Consider the following 15517-nt stretch of genomic DNA (forward strand, 5'->3'; position numbering starts at 1 on the left):
AGAGTGGCTTATATGGAATTAATAAGGCAGTTCCTGCCCACAGGCTTACTATTTAAAAGCATGTCATACAAGGAAAAAGGACAGGGAGGGAAGAGGAAAAACGGAAACTCAGGCACTAATTACCCACTCTTACAAAAATGTATGTAGTTATATTCTCCTAAGAGCAGCAGACTGGACTGCCAATCACTGTTGGTTTCTTTTAATAATAATAGTGGTATATTGTAATATAGAGTGTGGTTATACCTGTCATGTAGTTGTAGGTTCTGTTAAGATGTGACCTGGGTGTGCTTTTATTGTTTTATGATTAAGTGTTTAATATTGTGTTTTAATGTTTTATATGGTCTTTTATATGATTTTATTGACTGTGACCCACCCAGGGAGCCATGTGGCTAATGGAGTAGGCTAAAAATCTAATAAAATTAATTTTCTATGGCCTCTGCAACTACTGACTTTGTGTGTGCATGTGTGTGGGAGATTCTTCATGGGTCCGAAGTCCATAGCTTAGGGGTTCCAGTTATTCAAAATATCCAATAATCTTTTAATTTGCTGTCACTGGATTTACCCTGAATCATGTGTAAAGTAGCCTAACCAAAGTAAAAGGAAATTAAGGCTATGTTATGGCCAATTGTTCTCATTGATTTCAGTGAATATACTCCAGTTAATGATACTTTTATTCCATTTTAGCCATTATTTCTCCTAAATAATGCTGGGGCTAAGAGTTGCTAGAAAACACCCATTTGCCTCACAGACTTAAAATTCCAGGAACATTTTATCAGTCAATCACTCTTCCCCAGGAACTCTGGAAACCGTGGCTCCCTGGGTGAGGAATAGGTATCCACTAAGGGAACTCAGTATCTATGGTCCTCCAGATGCCTTGGGGAAGTAATGACTGTTAAAAGTGGAATGCATGTGTTGGAAATGTGTGGAGTGCAAGCAGGAGGCGGAGGTATATTTTGGAGCAGCAAAGGCAAGCTGCCCATGTGTTGCGGAGGAGCACAGACTGAACATGAGGGAAAGTGTCACGGAAAACACAGTGTGCACACCAGAAGGCCAGATAGGGAGTTCTCAGAAACTGTAGGGAACCCTTGAAAAAACACCCATTTTTAATCTGTTAAATTCAGGATGCTGCCAGCCATGAACCTAAAAAATCAAGACTCTAACAGGAAGTGGGGCAGGGGCAGTGACCTTGGCTTCAGGGACCCCCCCGAGGGTCCCTCCAAAATAAGTGGGGGTGCTCCGATCCCCAAGGGTTCCCCCCACTCCACCCTTGCCCAGCTATTAATATCGACTGTTAATTAAAAAGAAATTTGGACACACACACCCTTTTCTTTCTTTTTTTTAAGGGACAGCTTCGTGTGTACGTTCCTGACATGCAGACACCGCTACTGCCAAATTTCTAACACTGGCAAACTTCGATCTTTCCAAACAGTGAATTTGCTCTACGTGGCAATATTTTAAGACAGAACATTGAACGTTTACTTTTCTGTATTGCAAAAGCCTCTGGGTATCTAGAACACGCCAGTCATCAAGATTTTCAGAAAAAGAGAGAGACAAATGGAATTTTCCATTTAATCAAAAACAGACAAAGCCTTGAAATTTATCTGCAGGCTCTGCCTGGCTCTTCCTGCTCCTCTGAAAACAACCAGTCTTAACAGTGAGAGGATGTCAAACACCACATATTTACCTTGAAGGGAATTTGCATTTCCTATGTTCTTTTACCACTTTAAGACTCGGGAGATCTACAATCAATTTTCTCTTTTAAATTCTCTTTTCAGGTTTGCTCAAAGGCCAGGTTAAGACACAGTGGGAAAAATGCTTCCTGTTTGGAGTATGTATCAAGCCTAGAGCTTGTACCCCCCCCTTTAAGAAAAGGAGGGAAGAAGGCAAAAGTTCCCTTTTGTGATTTTGTAGTTTCCTGTAATCCAAACCACTGTATTCCCAGTCACAGTGTTCGGGTGTGAAAGCTGGACAGTGCACAAAACCAACAGAAAGAAAAGTGATGCATTTGAAACATGGCACTGTGATAGAGGACAGCTTTGTGAAAATCCTGGACTGACAGAAAGACAAGCAAGTGGGACCTAGATAAAATCGTTTTCCCTAAAAGCAACAATGACAAAAGCTGAGGCAGCGATACTTTGGGAGTACACGAGAAGGCAGGACTCCTTGGAGAAGACAATCTTGTAGGGAAAAGTTGAAGGCGGAAGATGAAAGGGAAGAACAAATATGGACTGAATCCTTAAAGGGAAGATGGATTGTGGACTGAATGGTGCTGTCATTGACGAGAGATTTTGGAGGTCTTTCCAAAATCTTTCCAAAGATTCCAAAGATTTGGAGGTCTTTCCAAAATTCATAGGGAAGCCATAAGTCAGAGATGACTTGGTGGTACATACCACCACCAGTGTTTCCTGGAACATCTGAATACAGGGAACTATGGTCCTTGTTCAGGTTTTTGGAAGATCTAAGAGGGATCGTAGGCCTTTTTCCTGTCTGAACTTGCACAGGATTGCACTTATGCTTAAACATGCTTTCTTTCTCTCCCAGATTTCTAATGCCCAAAAGAATAAGTTTTAAAACAAGAACATTACATTCCAGCATTTTTGGTTTCAATCAGAGCAATACTTCAAAGTAAGAAACTCTGGTGACTGCATTCTTCCAAGGGCTGTCACTCCATTGAAACCCAAATGCAAAATTGTGTTGGGGAGGCAGTGTGCAGCCAATTAGCTACTGCTGGAGCTCAAAGGCAGAGTACATGTTCTGCAAGCAGAAGTTGCAGGTTCACTCCCCAGCATCTCCAGGTAGGGCTGGAAAACTTCTTGCCCCACACCTGGAGAGCTGCTGCCAGTCAGTGTCAACAATACTGAATTAGATGGACACTGGTGTGGCTCAGTATAAAGTGACTTTCTAAGTTCCTGTGTTGCATGCCATGAGCCACACACTGCAATGATATCTGCATATATCATCTATAGCTAAATTACAAAAGATCAAGGAGTCTAAGACCTTGATTTAAGGGGTTCCTTGATTTGGGGGGAGGGGATGCCTTTTTGGCCGTGACTATTGTTAAAAAATGGGGTGTGGGAGAAAAAAAGTCTTGCTCATCTGCTACAGAGCATTGAGTGTGACCCTGGTAGTTTCAACCGATTTATAGCAATTGTAATTGGCAAGTTTTCCTTCTACCAGGAGCCCATTTATAGCTGCCTTGGGGGACATTAAAAAAAAGCTAAATGGATGTGACTTAATTTTATTCAGTCATCCTCTCTATTTCTTCTGCTCTGTTCAGATCTGTAAAGACAGAATAGTTAGAGCTGCACAGCCAGCTCCCAATTATGTCATTCTGTCTTCGCCAAACCGGAAAAGGGGCAACACATACAGTTAAACCAGGCGTGGCTCAGGTGTACTAAGAGCAAGCGATCAGTGCCAGTTGAATATGCTTCCCTGGGACAGGTCACCCTGAACTTGTGTTTGTCCTAGGTGGAGCTGGATGACAAGTTACTGCTAATCTCGAAAACAAAGTAATTGGCCTGTATAAGAAATGCCACGTCCAATATCCAATGCATTTGTTTTGCCCTGCTGCCCTACTACCTTGTGAAATCAGGTAGTGTCGTGATTTCTTGGCTTTCTGGGCAGCTGAGAAATGGGCTTTCAGGAAAAAAAACATTAAGTAATTAAAAGCTATGCCATCCAATCTGCCATGAGGATGCAAGGAATGGTTCTCCTGGCTCTTCCTTCAAGGGTCTTCAGACCTCCAGACCACTGAGTTAAAGCAGTGGAGCATAAAAAGTTTAAGATTAATAATAACTTTGGCATACAGGTCCCTTGTATTGTCATGTCCAGGCTATGGGTATATTTGCCCATAAGGTCCACAGAGCACAGTGAGTAAAAGGACTCAGCCAGGAAGTTAATAGTTCAAAATTTACCTTATCTACAAAGTCATCATGAGGCTTCAGACAAGGGGGCACAATCTTTTTGGCCTCAAGGGCTCCACTGAATGTCTGCTGAAGCAGCAGGCAGGGGAGATCAAGAGTTCTAGTGATGGAGCACACCTGTGACTTTGAGTCAATCATGGACTCTCAGCCTAAGTACCTCACCAGCTGGTTGTTGGAGAGAAGGAGAACCTTGTAAATCAGCTTGGGCTGCTTGCAAGAGGAAGAAAGGTGGGTGTAAATGCAATGTAGTAGTAGTAATAGTCTCCTTTTGTAGTAATCATATATGGAAATGTCTTTTGAAACGGCACCTTCCTTCTGCAAAATTAATGCTCAAACCCATTCACATGCTCCTAAACATATCTCCCCTATTGGCACTACCAGGCTAATATTCCCCACTCCTTAAGAACAGAAAAAGAGCTGGGCTGGATCCGACCAACAGCCCACCCAGTCCAGCATTTTGTTCCCACAGTATTCCGGCAAATGCCCATGGGATGCTCAGGACCAGGGCCTGAGAGCACTAGTTCCTTCCCCAAAGACTCATACGCAGAGATAGACTGCACTTGCCACTGGAAGTTCCCCTTTTCACAGGATCCCAACAGGAGGTGATACGGAAGAAAATGGAAGCACTGAGAGTGGATACACTAATTTAGAAAGCGTGTGAGAGGATGCATAGACTTCACAGGCAACTCAACACAGGGCTGGGGGTGCAGAACAATATATAGTGGTGAGCTGGATGACACAGATGCTGACTTCATAACCGCTCCCTGCCTCATTCAGTCATTTTCGGAGCTCAGGTGAGCACAGGGGAGGGGGACTTGGATGCTGCTGGGAGAAGGCTTTTCGTGGCATCTGGTGCCCCCAGGGAGACAGCGCACACAGTGACGTGGCTGCCCTTCCAAGGCCAGCTGAATTCTCTGCTGACTCACCACCCTGAGGTGCGTAGATTGCTTTGTGCACCACTCCTCCGCCTAGTGAAGGATACTGGAGGTAACACCCGGGAGTCCTGCAGGGGGCAGACCTGGAGGAAAACCTCGCTCCCTGGAGGAAACTGAAGTTCCCTGGGTTGGATTTAGGAGCTGGTGGGATGGATAAATTAGGCATGCAGGGCAGGGGCTCTGAGTAACGTAGAAACAGAGCAAGTCAGAAGGGGACTCACGGGCCATCTAGTCTGACCCCCCTCCGCAGCTGGGCTGTTGCTTGTATGCTGCACTTAGTGCTCAGAGATAGACTGTCCCTGTTGATGGAGGCTCCATTCAGCTATCATGGCTATAAGCCGTTACTGGATTCATGTTCTCTGAAGTTGTATGAGCCTATATAAGGCCATCTAGGCTAGCTAGTGGCCTTTGGCTAGTATTATGGAATAGAAAGAGTAGTTGCCCTTCCCACTTACAATGAGCATTGCAAGTCTGCATGTCTGATTTGCTCCTCAGTCTGGATTCGTCTGAATTACTATATGAGAACTGGTGTGGTACAGTGTTTGAATGCAAGATTAGATCCAGATTTTGGTACACACAAGGTCATGAAGCTCATTGGGTGACTCTGGGCTGGTCACTGGCTCTCAGAGGAGTCTACCTTGCAAGGTTGTTGTGAGGATAAAGTAGGAGGAGGAGCATTAAATAAGATGTGTTGGGTTCCTTGAAAGTGGAAAAAGGTCAAGAAGACTCTAAGGAGTGAGTGTTCAGAAGGTCCCAGGGAGGCCCTAAGACCTCCTATGTCCCAGTGAATGTCTTGGAATTGATGGGAAGAAGCTGTGCCCGAGCACTGTCCCTGCAGAACTGCTGCTAGTTAAGTGCAGATGACCCTGGGCTAGAAGGACAAACATTTCACACTTCTGTAAGGCAGCTTCTGATGTGCATACCGCCAAATCGTGCTTATGCCTCCCAGCCTCAGGCTCATCCATTCCTCGCTTGTAGTCTATTATATTTCTTTGGGTGGGGATCTCCACCCTTCTCTCCCCTGTCTTTGCATTCCCAATGAGAGCATCACCTTCACCAAACACTCCTAGGTGTGCGGGTCAAAGGAGCTCTCTTCTGGCCACTTTACAGGCGAGTTTTTGCAAGGCAATGCTGAGCAGCTGTCTCATCGTGCATTGGAGACTCTTGCAAATATAACGGAAGGGAATCTGTTTCTCCTCGAGGCCATAGGGCAGAGTGATGAAGTTGCTCATACGGCAGACAATAAGCAGCATCTCCTAATCCTGGCTGCCTTGATTAAAAATATTTCTGTGGCATCATCAGAAGTCACAGGTGAACCCCTCTGGCAAGCTCCAGAGTGGGCTGAACACCAAAACATCTCAAAGCATTCATAACTTTGGCTGAACTGAAGAAAGGCTCAAGGCTGAAGTATTAAGAGAAGCCCATTCAGAGCTGGCTGGGATTTGCAGGGGTTGCAGTCCAAGAGGTTGTAGAAAGCTGCACTAAACCGTATTTCAGCATGATGTCCAAACAAGGCCAATGAGTCAGATAAGCACTGAACCATTCCAGTCCTATACAAGTGCTAATGAAACTGGGCCAGCGGAACCCAACACATGCCAACTGAACTACTAGTGCTTGCCAGGGCGATGGGGAAAAGTGGCAATCTGCTGTCAAGCAGCTAATTGCTGCTTTCCCCCAAGTGGTCATTATACTGTATGAGTGCCCGTTTTCACCAGCACAGTTTCACTAGAGTTAGTACTGCTGCACGGCTGGATAGTACCACTCTTACTAGCAGCAGCTCTACAAAAATTCCAGCGGAGATCTTTCCAGCCCTGCTATTCAATGTTCTTTTAAATGGAGATGCCTCTGGACCTGGGACGATGACCATGCTCTGCCTCTGAACTATCCTCTCCTCTCCATAGACAGCAGCTTTGCAAGTGAGCCTCTCCTTTCACAGAGGAAAGCGGGGAAGGATTGGGAAAAGCAAATCTCAGCTAAGCTGCACCCAAAGTGTTCATCCAAAACCAAATTTAGAGTGCAAATTTTGCAGCTTTGACAAAAGCAACCAGCCGAAATGGAATGACCAGAAGAAGTCCCTTCTTTTTTTAAGGAGACCTTTCTTTGGTCTTTTTCCACTTTTCGTTTTTGAAAAAAACAGAAGTGCCTTCCCCAAAGAAGGCATGCTTGTGATATCTCTGTCCAGTTTCAAAAAGCTGGTTAAGAATAAAATCATAGGGTTGTGACGCTTTTGCTGTGGCTGCTTTAGCTTGTTAACATGGTTTCATTATTTGCTCAACATGGACAATTGCTTTAAATGTGTACAGAATTTTATTTTACTGCTCTTCCTCTGAAGTTCCCTTGCTTGGGAAATACAATTCATACATCTTTAAAACCATTAACTGCATACACCAGCCCTCCCTAAAGGGCATGCTACTTGGGAATGATGGTGGTTGTAGCTCCTGCCCTTGGACTACAGAATACTTGAGAAGACCAAATTGACTTCTGTCATCATTATTATTCATTACATTTCTCTCTGCCTGCAGCCAAAGCTCTCTGGGCGTTTCACAATGTTAAGTCACCCATCCAGGTTTCAACCAGGCCTGACCATGCTTAGCTTTCAAGATTAGGCAGGGTCAGGCTATTGGAAGCTGTCATGACCAGGAATACTGGGAAGCTTCCTAGGAATACTGTAAAGCCAAGGGGAAGAACAGCCACATGCACCGGCCAAAGCAGCTCAAACCAAACTGCTATTTGAGCAAGAACACCAGTATGGGCAAAGCAGCTTGACCTGAAGCACAATTTCAATGTCCTGGTGGTCTTCCTCCTCCTCCTCTTCCCTCCACTCCCCTTCTTTTGTGTGTCTTTGTCATTTTAGCTGTAAGCCTGATGTAGACTGTAAGGTTTCTCTCTCTCTTGTTATTGATGTAAGCCACTTTGGGAGACCATCGCTGTCTGAAAAGGGGATAAAAATGCAGCAAATGGATACTAATAACCAACAGTCCAAGACTTCGGGAAGGTACCAGGTTGAGGAAGGCTGGTACACAGTGATATAGTTAGTTTTCCCTTTACTTTCCCCCTGCTAGCTTCTCCATCACCTTCTCAGTTGGAAAAGCCAGGCCATCAAATCTCCATTATTCTTTGGCACACAGTAAGAGAATACAAGTACAATTAGATGTTGTTGACTGAACACATCAAGCAGTTTTAAGTGTATGATCAGGTCAGTGCGCTTTGGCTTTCTCCTCATGTGGGACAACCTGTATCATGTTTACAGAAATGAGTAGAGAGGGCAGACAGCAGTCCCTATCCTCTAATGAACTCGAGCTGCGTGTGTGTGTGTGTGTGTGGGGGGGGGACATAGCTAAGATTCAATTTTAATGATACAAAGGCAAAGCACTGGGTAAGACACACCTTCCTCTATAGGTTTCCCGATCGCCTTGCCAAAAGAGAAGCTGCAGGCCTTCCCCGTGAGTCAGTAACTGTCTTGTGACCCAAAACAAATAAAGCTGAGGAGATGTCTTTTTTTTTTCCTCTTTCCATGCTTTAGGCTCTTGTTGCATTGGCTTTTTCCAAGCTGACTCATTTAAATTTTAAGAAGTACATTTGTCCCCACCCTCCTATGCAATCAATCCCATTCTTTATTCCATTGTGGGATGTTGGCATCATGAACGATCTTACATAACCATGTTTTTGAGAACTACATTTTTCCAAGAACAGGCAACAAAGGCTCTTGTTGATATATGATTTGAAGCTTTTTCCTTCTCTAGTGTTTTGATGCAATTTTCCTCCTCTAACTTCCCTCCCTCCACCCCACCAGTGCAAAGCTTTCCCTATAGTATAAAACTGAACCCATGAACATAAAAAGGTTAGGACTGTCACAGATTCCCCAACTATTCAATAAGGGTGGATACTTAGGGCTGCACTCACCGCATATATTAGATTCAACTTGCTTAACCTCCGATGCAATGAGGGGTGCAAATATGTCCTTGTTGCTGCATATGTGCCCTATTGATCCATCCCATAACCCAGAAAGCAAATGTGCGTAAGTTGCTGAATCTCTAGAAATAAGAGAGAGTCACAGACATAGATCTCCAACTTGTTTATGATGCTGCCATAGGACTCTGTGAACAATAAACTCTTCAGTGTCGGAACATGAAGTCTTATTTTGGGCTGGGAAAGAACAGTGCTGACACCAACAAAGTGCACTTAGGAAAAGTTTACGCACACCCCAAAGGAGACATTGCATGTTCGCCTTGGCAGATATTACAGCAACGTGCACTGCGACCACCAAACAGTGATTTTACTTACTTATTATTTATATTGTGATTTATATCCTGCCTTTTTCCTACAAAGGGCTCAAGGCAGCTTACATCATCTCTTCTCCTCCATCTTATCCCCACAACAACAACCCTGTGAGGTAGGTTGGGCTGAGTCTGTGACTGGCCCAAAGTCACCCAGTGGGCTCCATGGCCGAATGGGGACTAGAACCCAGATCGCCTGAGTCCCAGTCCCAGGCTCTTAACCACTACACCACACTGGCTCTCTTTAAGAACTTTTGCATAATAAACTGAGAAGGTACAAAATTCTGTTTCCTTCCACCAGCTTTACCAATGAACTCTGATCCAGCACAACTGCCAATTCTAGATGGGGTGGACAACAACATAACTGCTTTGAGATTACACCAGAAGTCAATATCTCTATTTTAGAGAATTAAACAGAGGACTGGATCATAATCATACTTAAGAGCAGACCTGCTGAAATTTGCTCAGCAACACAGCTCAGCAACTCAGTGACACACAGTACATGAGACAACCCTTTCCATATCCAGTGAAAAAACAATCAAACAAGGTATACTTAGGAGTCCTACTAAGCTCGATCACCAGAAACCTTGGCTAGCTGCTGCCAATCTGACTTCAGTGCAATAGGTAAATCAACAAATTGATTTGGTGCAAGACAGATTCATTTGCCTGGCTATCATCTGCCTTTCGTAGAAGTACAACAAGGTGAACAGGAAAATGCATTGCTGTTGCTTCTGTTCTGGAATTTTTAATTCAAAATGTGAACAAACTTCAGGTGTCTACTGCAAGATAATGAGGTTCAACCAAAAATTTGCTTTTTTAACAGGGGTGTGGAATAAAGCTGAGTATTTTGTCTTTCAAAGATATCATTCTATACCTGTTATTAAGAGTGAACCATGCATTTTGCAAACTGGCAAAAGAAACAAGCTGCAGCATAGCATAAATGATAAGCTACGGCTTTCATTAAAAAGCACCTTATTGGATTGAGTTGCATTTATGTTAAACATTTCTAAGCTGCTGCTTTATCTGTGCACACAGATGCACAAACAAGTCATGAACAGAGAGATCAAATGGCCTTGAAATCCAAGCTGTCCAGTAATTCCATGACACCCGGATGTAAAGATCAAGTATGCACAAAAGAGGGCAGTCACCCAATGTGAACTGGTCACAAATCAAACCCCTTGCACAAAACTGGTCCTGCAAGTGAATCTGCTATAATGGGAGAAAACATGTAGAGGAGGATGGAGGAAACAGCACCCAGCAACCTGCTTGTGAAGCCAACAGCTAACAAGTGAGGGAGCTGATGAAAGAAAGGCTTTCTCTAGCAATCCTTCACTGTATCACTCTATTGTTAAAAGAATGACCTGAAGGAATCTTTGCACTTGATTTTCCTCTGCTGCTGCATTGGGAATATCTTAAGATTTGCCACATAATTTGCATGTTTGATTTGCATAATCACTTGTTGCATGCCATCAAGTGATCTCCAATTTATGCGGATCCTACGAATGAATGCCCTCCAAGTACGCTGTCCTTCACAGCCCTGCTTAGTTTTTATAAACCCAAGGCTGTGGCTTCTTTGATGGAGTCAATCCATCTCATATTGGGCATGATCCCTTAGGATTTGCAATCTCACAAGCAGTTACAATGTGATGCCACAAAATGCATTCATACCAGCATTGCAAAGTTATCAGAATATTTCTGGAGGCATAAAGTAAGTGTAACAAATATATCCAGTGCCTTTTAGAAGTGCCTGGATATAATTACGGACTCTATCAAGGCTCTTAAATTTTAGCGTTTTATTATATTTTAGTGATTGTTTCATCTTTTAGTGACCAAGTAGTACTTATTACTGAATGATTTTAATCCACCGCATATTTGATGGTGGTTTTAATTCAGCTTGTGTTTTAATTTGCTGCTTTTTCAATTTTGTCATGGTAAGTATTTTGTTTACATTGCTTCATTCCCTTACTATGAGTCCCCTGGGGAATGTTTTTCAAATTGAAAAGCAGAGTTTATATACGCCAAAAGACTGGCTTGACCTGTAAAAGATACCTTTTGGTTGCTCTGCTTTAGTAATGGTCTCAAGAAGTTAATTGGCAAAGTTGCCAACATTTTATTGGCATTGGCCAAGATCCAAAAAGATTTTATTACCAGCATGTTGCTAGTGACTGTATCATATTACAGACTGTTGTCCAGTCTTAAAAGTTTAACTTGTTTCTTGCTGTTGAACCAATGAATGAACTAACCAATGAACTGATCTATTCTAAATAAATAAGTAGATGCTATCCATTGGTCTCTTGGAGATCCCAATATTTATTTTATTTATTATTTATTAAAACATTTTTATGCCATGGGATAAAGGATGAAAAATATCTACACACACACACATGCACATATGGTGTGTACTCCCTCTGTCACATTCTCCTGGATCCTCAAGAGCTAGGACAGACACCACAAACAGTAAACAGCAAGAAAAATAGCAGAAGAGCCGGTGGTCATAAGCTGGGAGTCAGGGCAACCTGCTGGGTAGCAAAAAATGGTAGACAAATGGCAGCATTATAAGAGATCATAGGATAGAGATGACTTGTGTTCCTCAGCCAAGGGGTAAGTCAGTGTTGAAGCAACAAGAGCATGGGAATGACCCTCATTTCGCAAGCAAGCAAGGACAGACCATGGCATGAAGAAGAGTAAGAAGAGAGCTGTCCACTTGGATTCTGTAACTCCTGGTGCTGAACCTTGCCAGCAGTCCTGCTCTCATTGCTGTGCTCTGTTCTAGAGTTTTGCACCACTGAGCTAGGGTGGAAGACAGAAGCCCAATCACTCTAGAACTCTTCTTTGACCTGCATAAGGCAGCCCTTTATGGTTCTAACAGCTCCACTTTCCTACAGGCTGTTTTGTTTTTCCTTGCTCTCACAGAAGTCAAAGCAGCAATGAAAGTAGCTTCTGGTCTAAGCCACCCATATGAACAAACATTAAAACGCAGCAAAGTATCCCTTGACTGCTCTGGAAAAGGCCATGCTCACACAGTTCAAATCAGAATGAAGTTTAAAGGTCAAAGAAAATGTTCCCAGAATAGCAGGACATTGCTACTATGTCCTCTCACACTATATTCTGCTCTTTTTAAAGACTATTGATGAAACGAAGAAGGTGACTTTACTATAGACTGAGCGCATGGTACATAAAGAAATGGCACAACCCTCAACTGTGTGGCCATCCCAAAATTTAGTTTGTGTATGTTTTGGACTGAGTATTATTCTTGGACTGTCTTAAGTGTGGGTTACTGCATGGTGTGTGTTACTGGACCTGAACTAGCAACCTTCCAGGTCCATTGGGTGTTACATCTCCAAGTCGGTCACTCAGAAGAGCAAGCAAACAGAGTATTTTTGTCCTCTTCTGGCTCTACCCCTAAGATAGTGCACTAACTTTCTTTGATTTGGCCTCACTGTAAATGTTTCCAGGTCCAATCAGGGTCTTTGCCCAAAGAGAATTCTAATTTAGGCCTTGTCTGCATCGGCTTTCTTGCCTTGACCTTCATTCTGCTGCCAGTCACCTCCACTCTTGAGGTGATCCACTCTTTGGACAAGTACTGGGTGTTTACACTACAGGTTTTATACAGCAATTTGGGCAGAGTGACAAGGTTCTGTCCCTGTTGTTGAGCATCAGGTTTGGTATCCCAGGTTAAGGTACTGTAACTAAAGCAGGCCAAGAAGAATGGCACTATGATGTTTTCATAAAAGTACTATTGTAAAACCAGGATTTTAGAAGTAGATTTGTATGCCATTTTCTACTAAGAAAAGGTACTCAAGGTAACTTACAATAATAGATGAATAAGAACATAATTAAAACAGTAATATAACTAATACAGTAAAACCACAGTAAAAAACACAGCAATATCATAAAAAATAGCACCCAACCATAGAGACAAGCCTAGATGTCAAAAGCCTGCTCAGATAGAAACAGCAAAGATGGACCCTACCTCAGCCTCGGTCAACAAGGAATATCCAGCCTGGGAGCAGTCACTAAGAAGGTCCTTCTTGTGTGGCCACCAAACACTGGAGGTAGAGGTACCCAAAGATCTGCAGGTAGAGGTACCAAAAGGAGGCCCCTTCCTGAAGCTCTTCAGATCCGAGTAAGCTCATATGGGGGGTGGCAGTCTTTCAAGTAGCCGAGTCCGAAGCCATATAGGGTTTTATAGGAAACAACCAGCACTCTGAACTGTGCCCAGAAGCAGACTGCTACCTAGTGAGACTGTTGTAACAAGGAAATCAGGTCTGGCCTTAGATAGCCCAGTTTGCTTGCCACATTAGCTTTAGCTGCTCAAGCGCTCTCCTGGCCACTGCCGAAACTTGGGTACGCAAGAAAACTCCACCAAATGTTGTTTCATCGGATGCATTTCTAAGAAATGGAAGCATTATTTTAAGCTACTCTTGCAACCTTACAAACAGAAGCGCTGGCTTTTATTGCAAGGAACACAAAATCTGATTTGCCACAGAAATGGCTTTGGAGTGCATCTGAGTATTGCTAAGACTTAAATCTGATGGCTGCAACCTTAAATCATGGGCATCTTTGAGCATTCTTCTCACAGTCTGCCAATACCATTCTAGAATCCTAGGCATGCATTTAAACACAACATCTTTTTCAGTACTAATGATAAACAGAATACATGCCTAATTTAATGTAGTCGTGGCTGGCCACTCAACACTTCAATTTTCCACATTATTTGCAGGCTTTGCTGCAATGCTGAGAATTGCTTTGTATGCTCGGCAAGCACACAAATATTCTGAAAAGATGCTTAAAATGCTACATATTGGCTTTGAGGGAAAAAAAGGAACACTAACCTGGTGAAGAATGCAGCACTGCTCATGAAGGTGATTTCATCTGCTAAATCCATCGCCTCTGAACGTACACTGTCTGCTAAATGGATGCTAACCCGGGGAATTCCATCTGACAGTCTTGGCTGCGGCACTAAATGTGCCAAAGATCCTTCTTGTTTGGACTTTGCGATCTGGAGAAACAAAGTAAAAAGATATATGAAGCTGATAAGGGGCAAAGCAACCTTCCCAGCACCTTTGCAGCAGGCAGGGTTTTATTTTTAATGAAAAAATACACTGGATCCATAGCAAAGAATGAGTCAGCAATCCCCCCCCCCAAATGAACAAAAATCCAAACCTCCTGCTAGAAGGTAAATGTAAACGCAGGAAACTGTAATATGAAGCATCAAGCAGGAGCTGACAGCACATTTTAAAAATCAATCTGGTTATTTTATCAGCTAGGTAACTTCACAGTAGGCTGAACTAAGGCTTTTGGTATACTCTCTTTCCACCAAAGAAACAACCACATCATGGCAATCTTCCCCAAATACATAGATGTATGTTTTTAAAAGATGATTATGTAGTTGGTAACATACATGTTGCTGAGTGTGCCATTACAGAAATAATAGCATACAATTAGAGCTGTGAGCTATTATTTACATTATGTAAACAGGAAAATATCCAACTCAGCCGTGGTGATTCAGCTTATCTATGGCATTGTAGCAGGTAATTCTGTTAAACAGTTTGATCTATAGAAATGTTTTATGTCCATATTTAGACAATTTTTAAAAAATATCACAGCTCTTCCTATACAAGCTGGTGTGTATGACAGTGAATGCCAAAAGATACTGGTATTTCATTCATTACTTTGATATCCCATTTTCCCTCCAAGGTGCTATATCATATTCTGTTGCCATCCCCACAATTTATCCTCATCATTACCTAGTGATGTTGAGGGACAGTGACTGGCCCAAGATCCATGGCTTGACTGGGAATCTAAACCTGAGCCTCCTCAGTCCCAGACCAACATTAGCCCATGAGACAGGGCTCACGTCCAGTGTCCACAAGCAGTTGACTCCAATCGCACACTGAACATGGAAGTCATGCTTGTTGGAAGCTCCATCTGCATCCAGTGACTCATGGACTTGTTGTTCCAAATTCTTGGGGCTTGCTGACCATTCAACAAGCTCAAATCAGGGTGACTGGACATGCAGGCAGGGGGTGGGGGAAGTACCACAACTAAGGGCACAAAGCAGGACTGGCCTTTGTGTAACAACTAGCAAAGATCCCATTCGACTTGCTGATGCCACGTCTTGCCTGTCACTTGGGAAACAGTCTACCTCAGAACCTCGACAGGTCTCTGTAACACATCCAGAAGCCAATGTGTTCATGCAGCATTGACATTCTGATGTTGCACTGCAAAAGAGCACCACTTTTTTTTGCTCATTTATCAGATATTGTCAAAGATGGTGCAGAATCGAACTTGCAACTCAACTATGTGATGAGTTGTTGACTCTGGGCCTTGAAGCTTGTGGTGTAACACACTTGTGTTTATCTTTTGGTGTTTATACCAT

At 43.1% G+C, this 15517-nt stretch overlaps 1 protein-coding gene across 6 annotated transcripts in view; it reads right to left on the bottom strand.

Annotated features, from left to right (window-relative positions):
* The window catches only part of FAM13A (family with sequence similarity 13 member A), a 163337-nt gene that overhangs the window by 83344 nt on the left and 64476 nt on the right, over positions 1 to 15517 (bottom strand). For all 6 annotated transcript variants that reach the window (XM_044429431.1, XM_044429432.1, XM_044429434.1 and 3 more), the window contains one exon: positions 13971 to 14137. In XM_044429431.1, coding sequence (XP_044285366.1) covers positions 13971 to 14137 — 167 coding nt within the window. The remainder of the gene's footprint in view (positions 1 to 13970; positions 14138 to 15517) is intronic.

Source organism: Varanus komodoensis, unplaced genomic scaffold, assembly GCF_004798865.1.
Source record: "Varanus komodoensis strain SLA01 unplaced genomic scaffold, ASM479886v1 scaffold2, whole genome shotgun sequence".
NCBI classification, from domain to species: domain Eukaryota; kingdom Metazoa; phylum Chordata; class Lepidosauria; order Squamata; family Varanidae; genus Varanus; species Varanus komodoensis.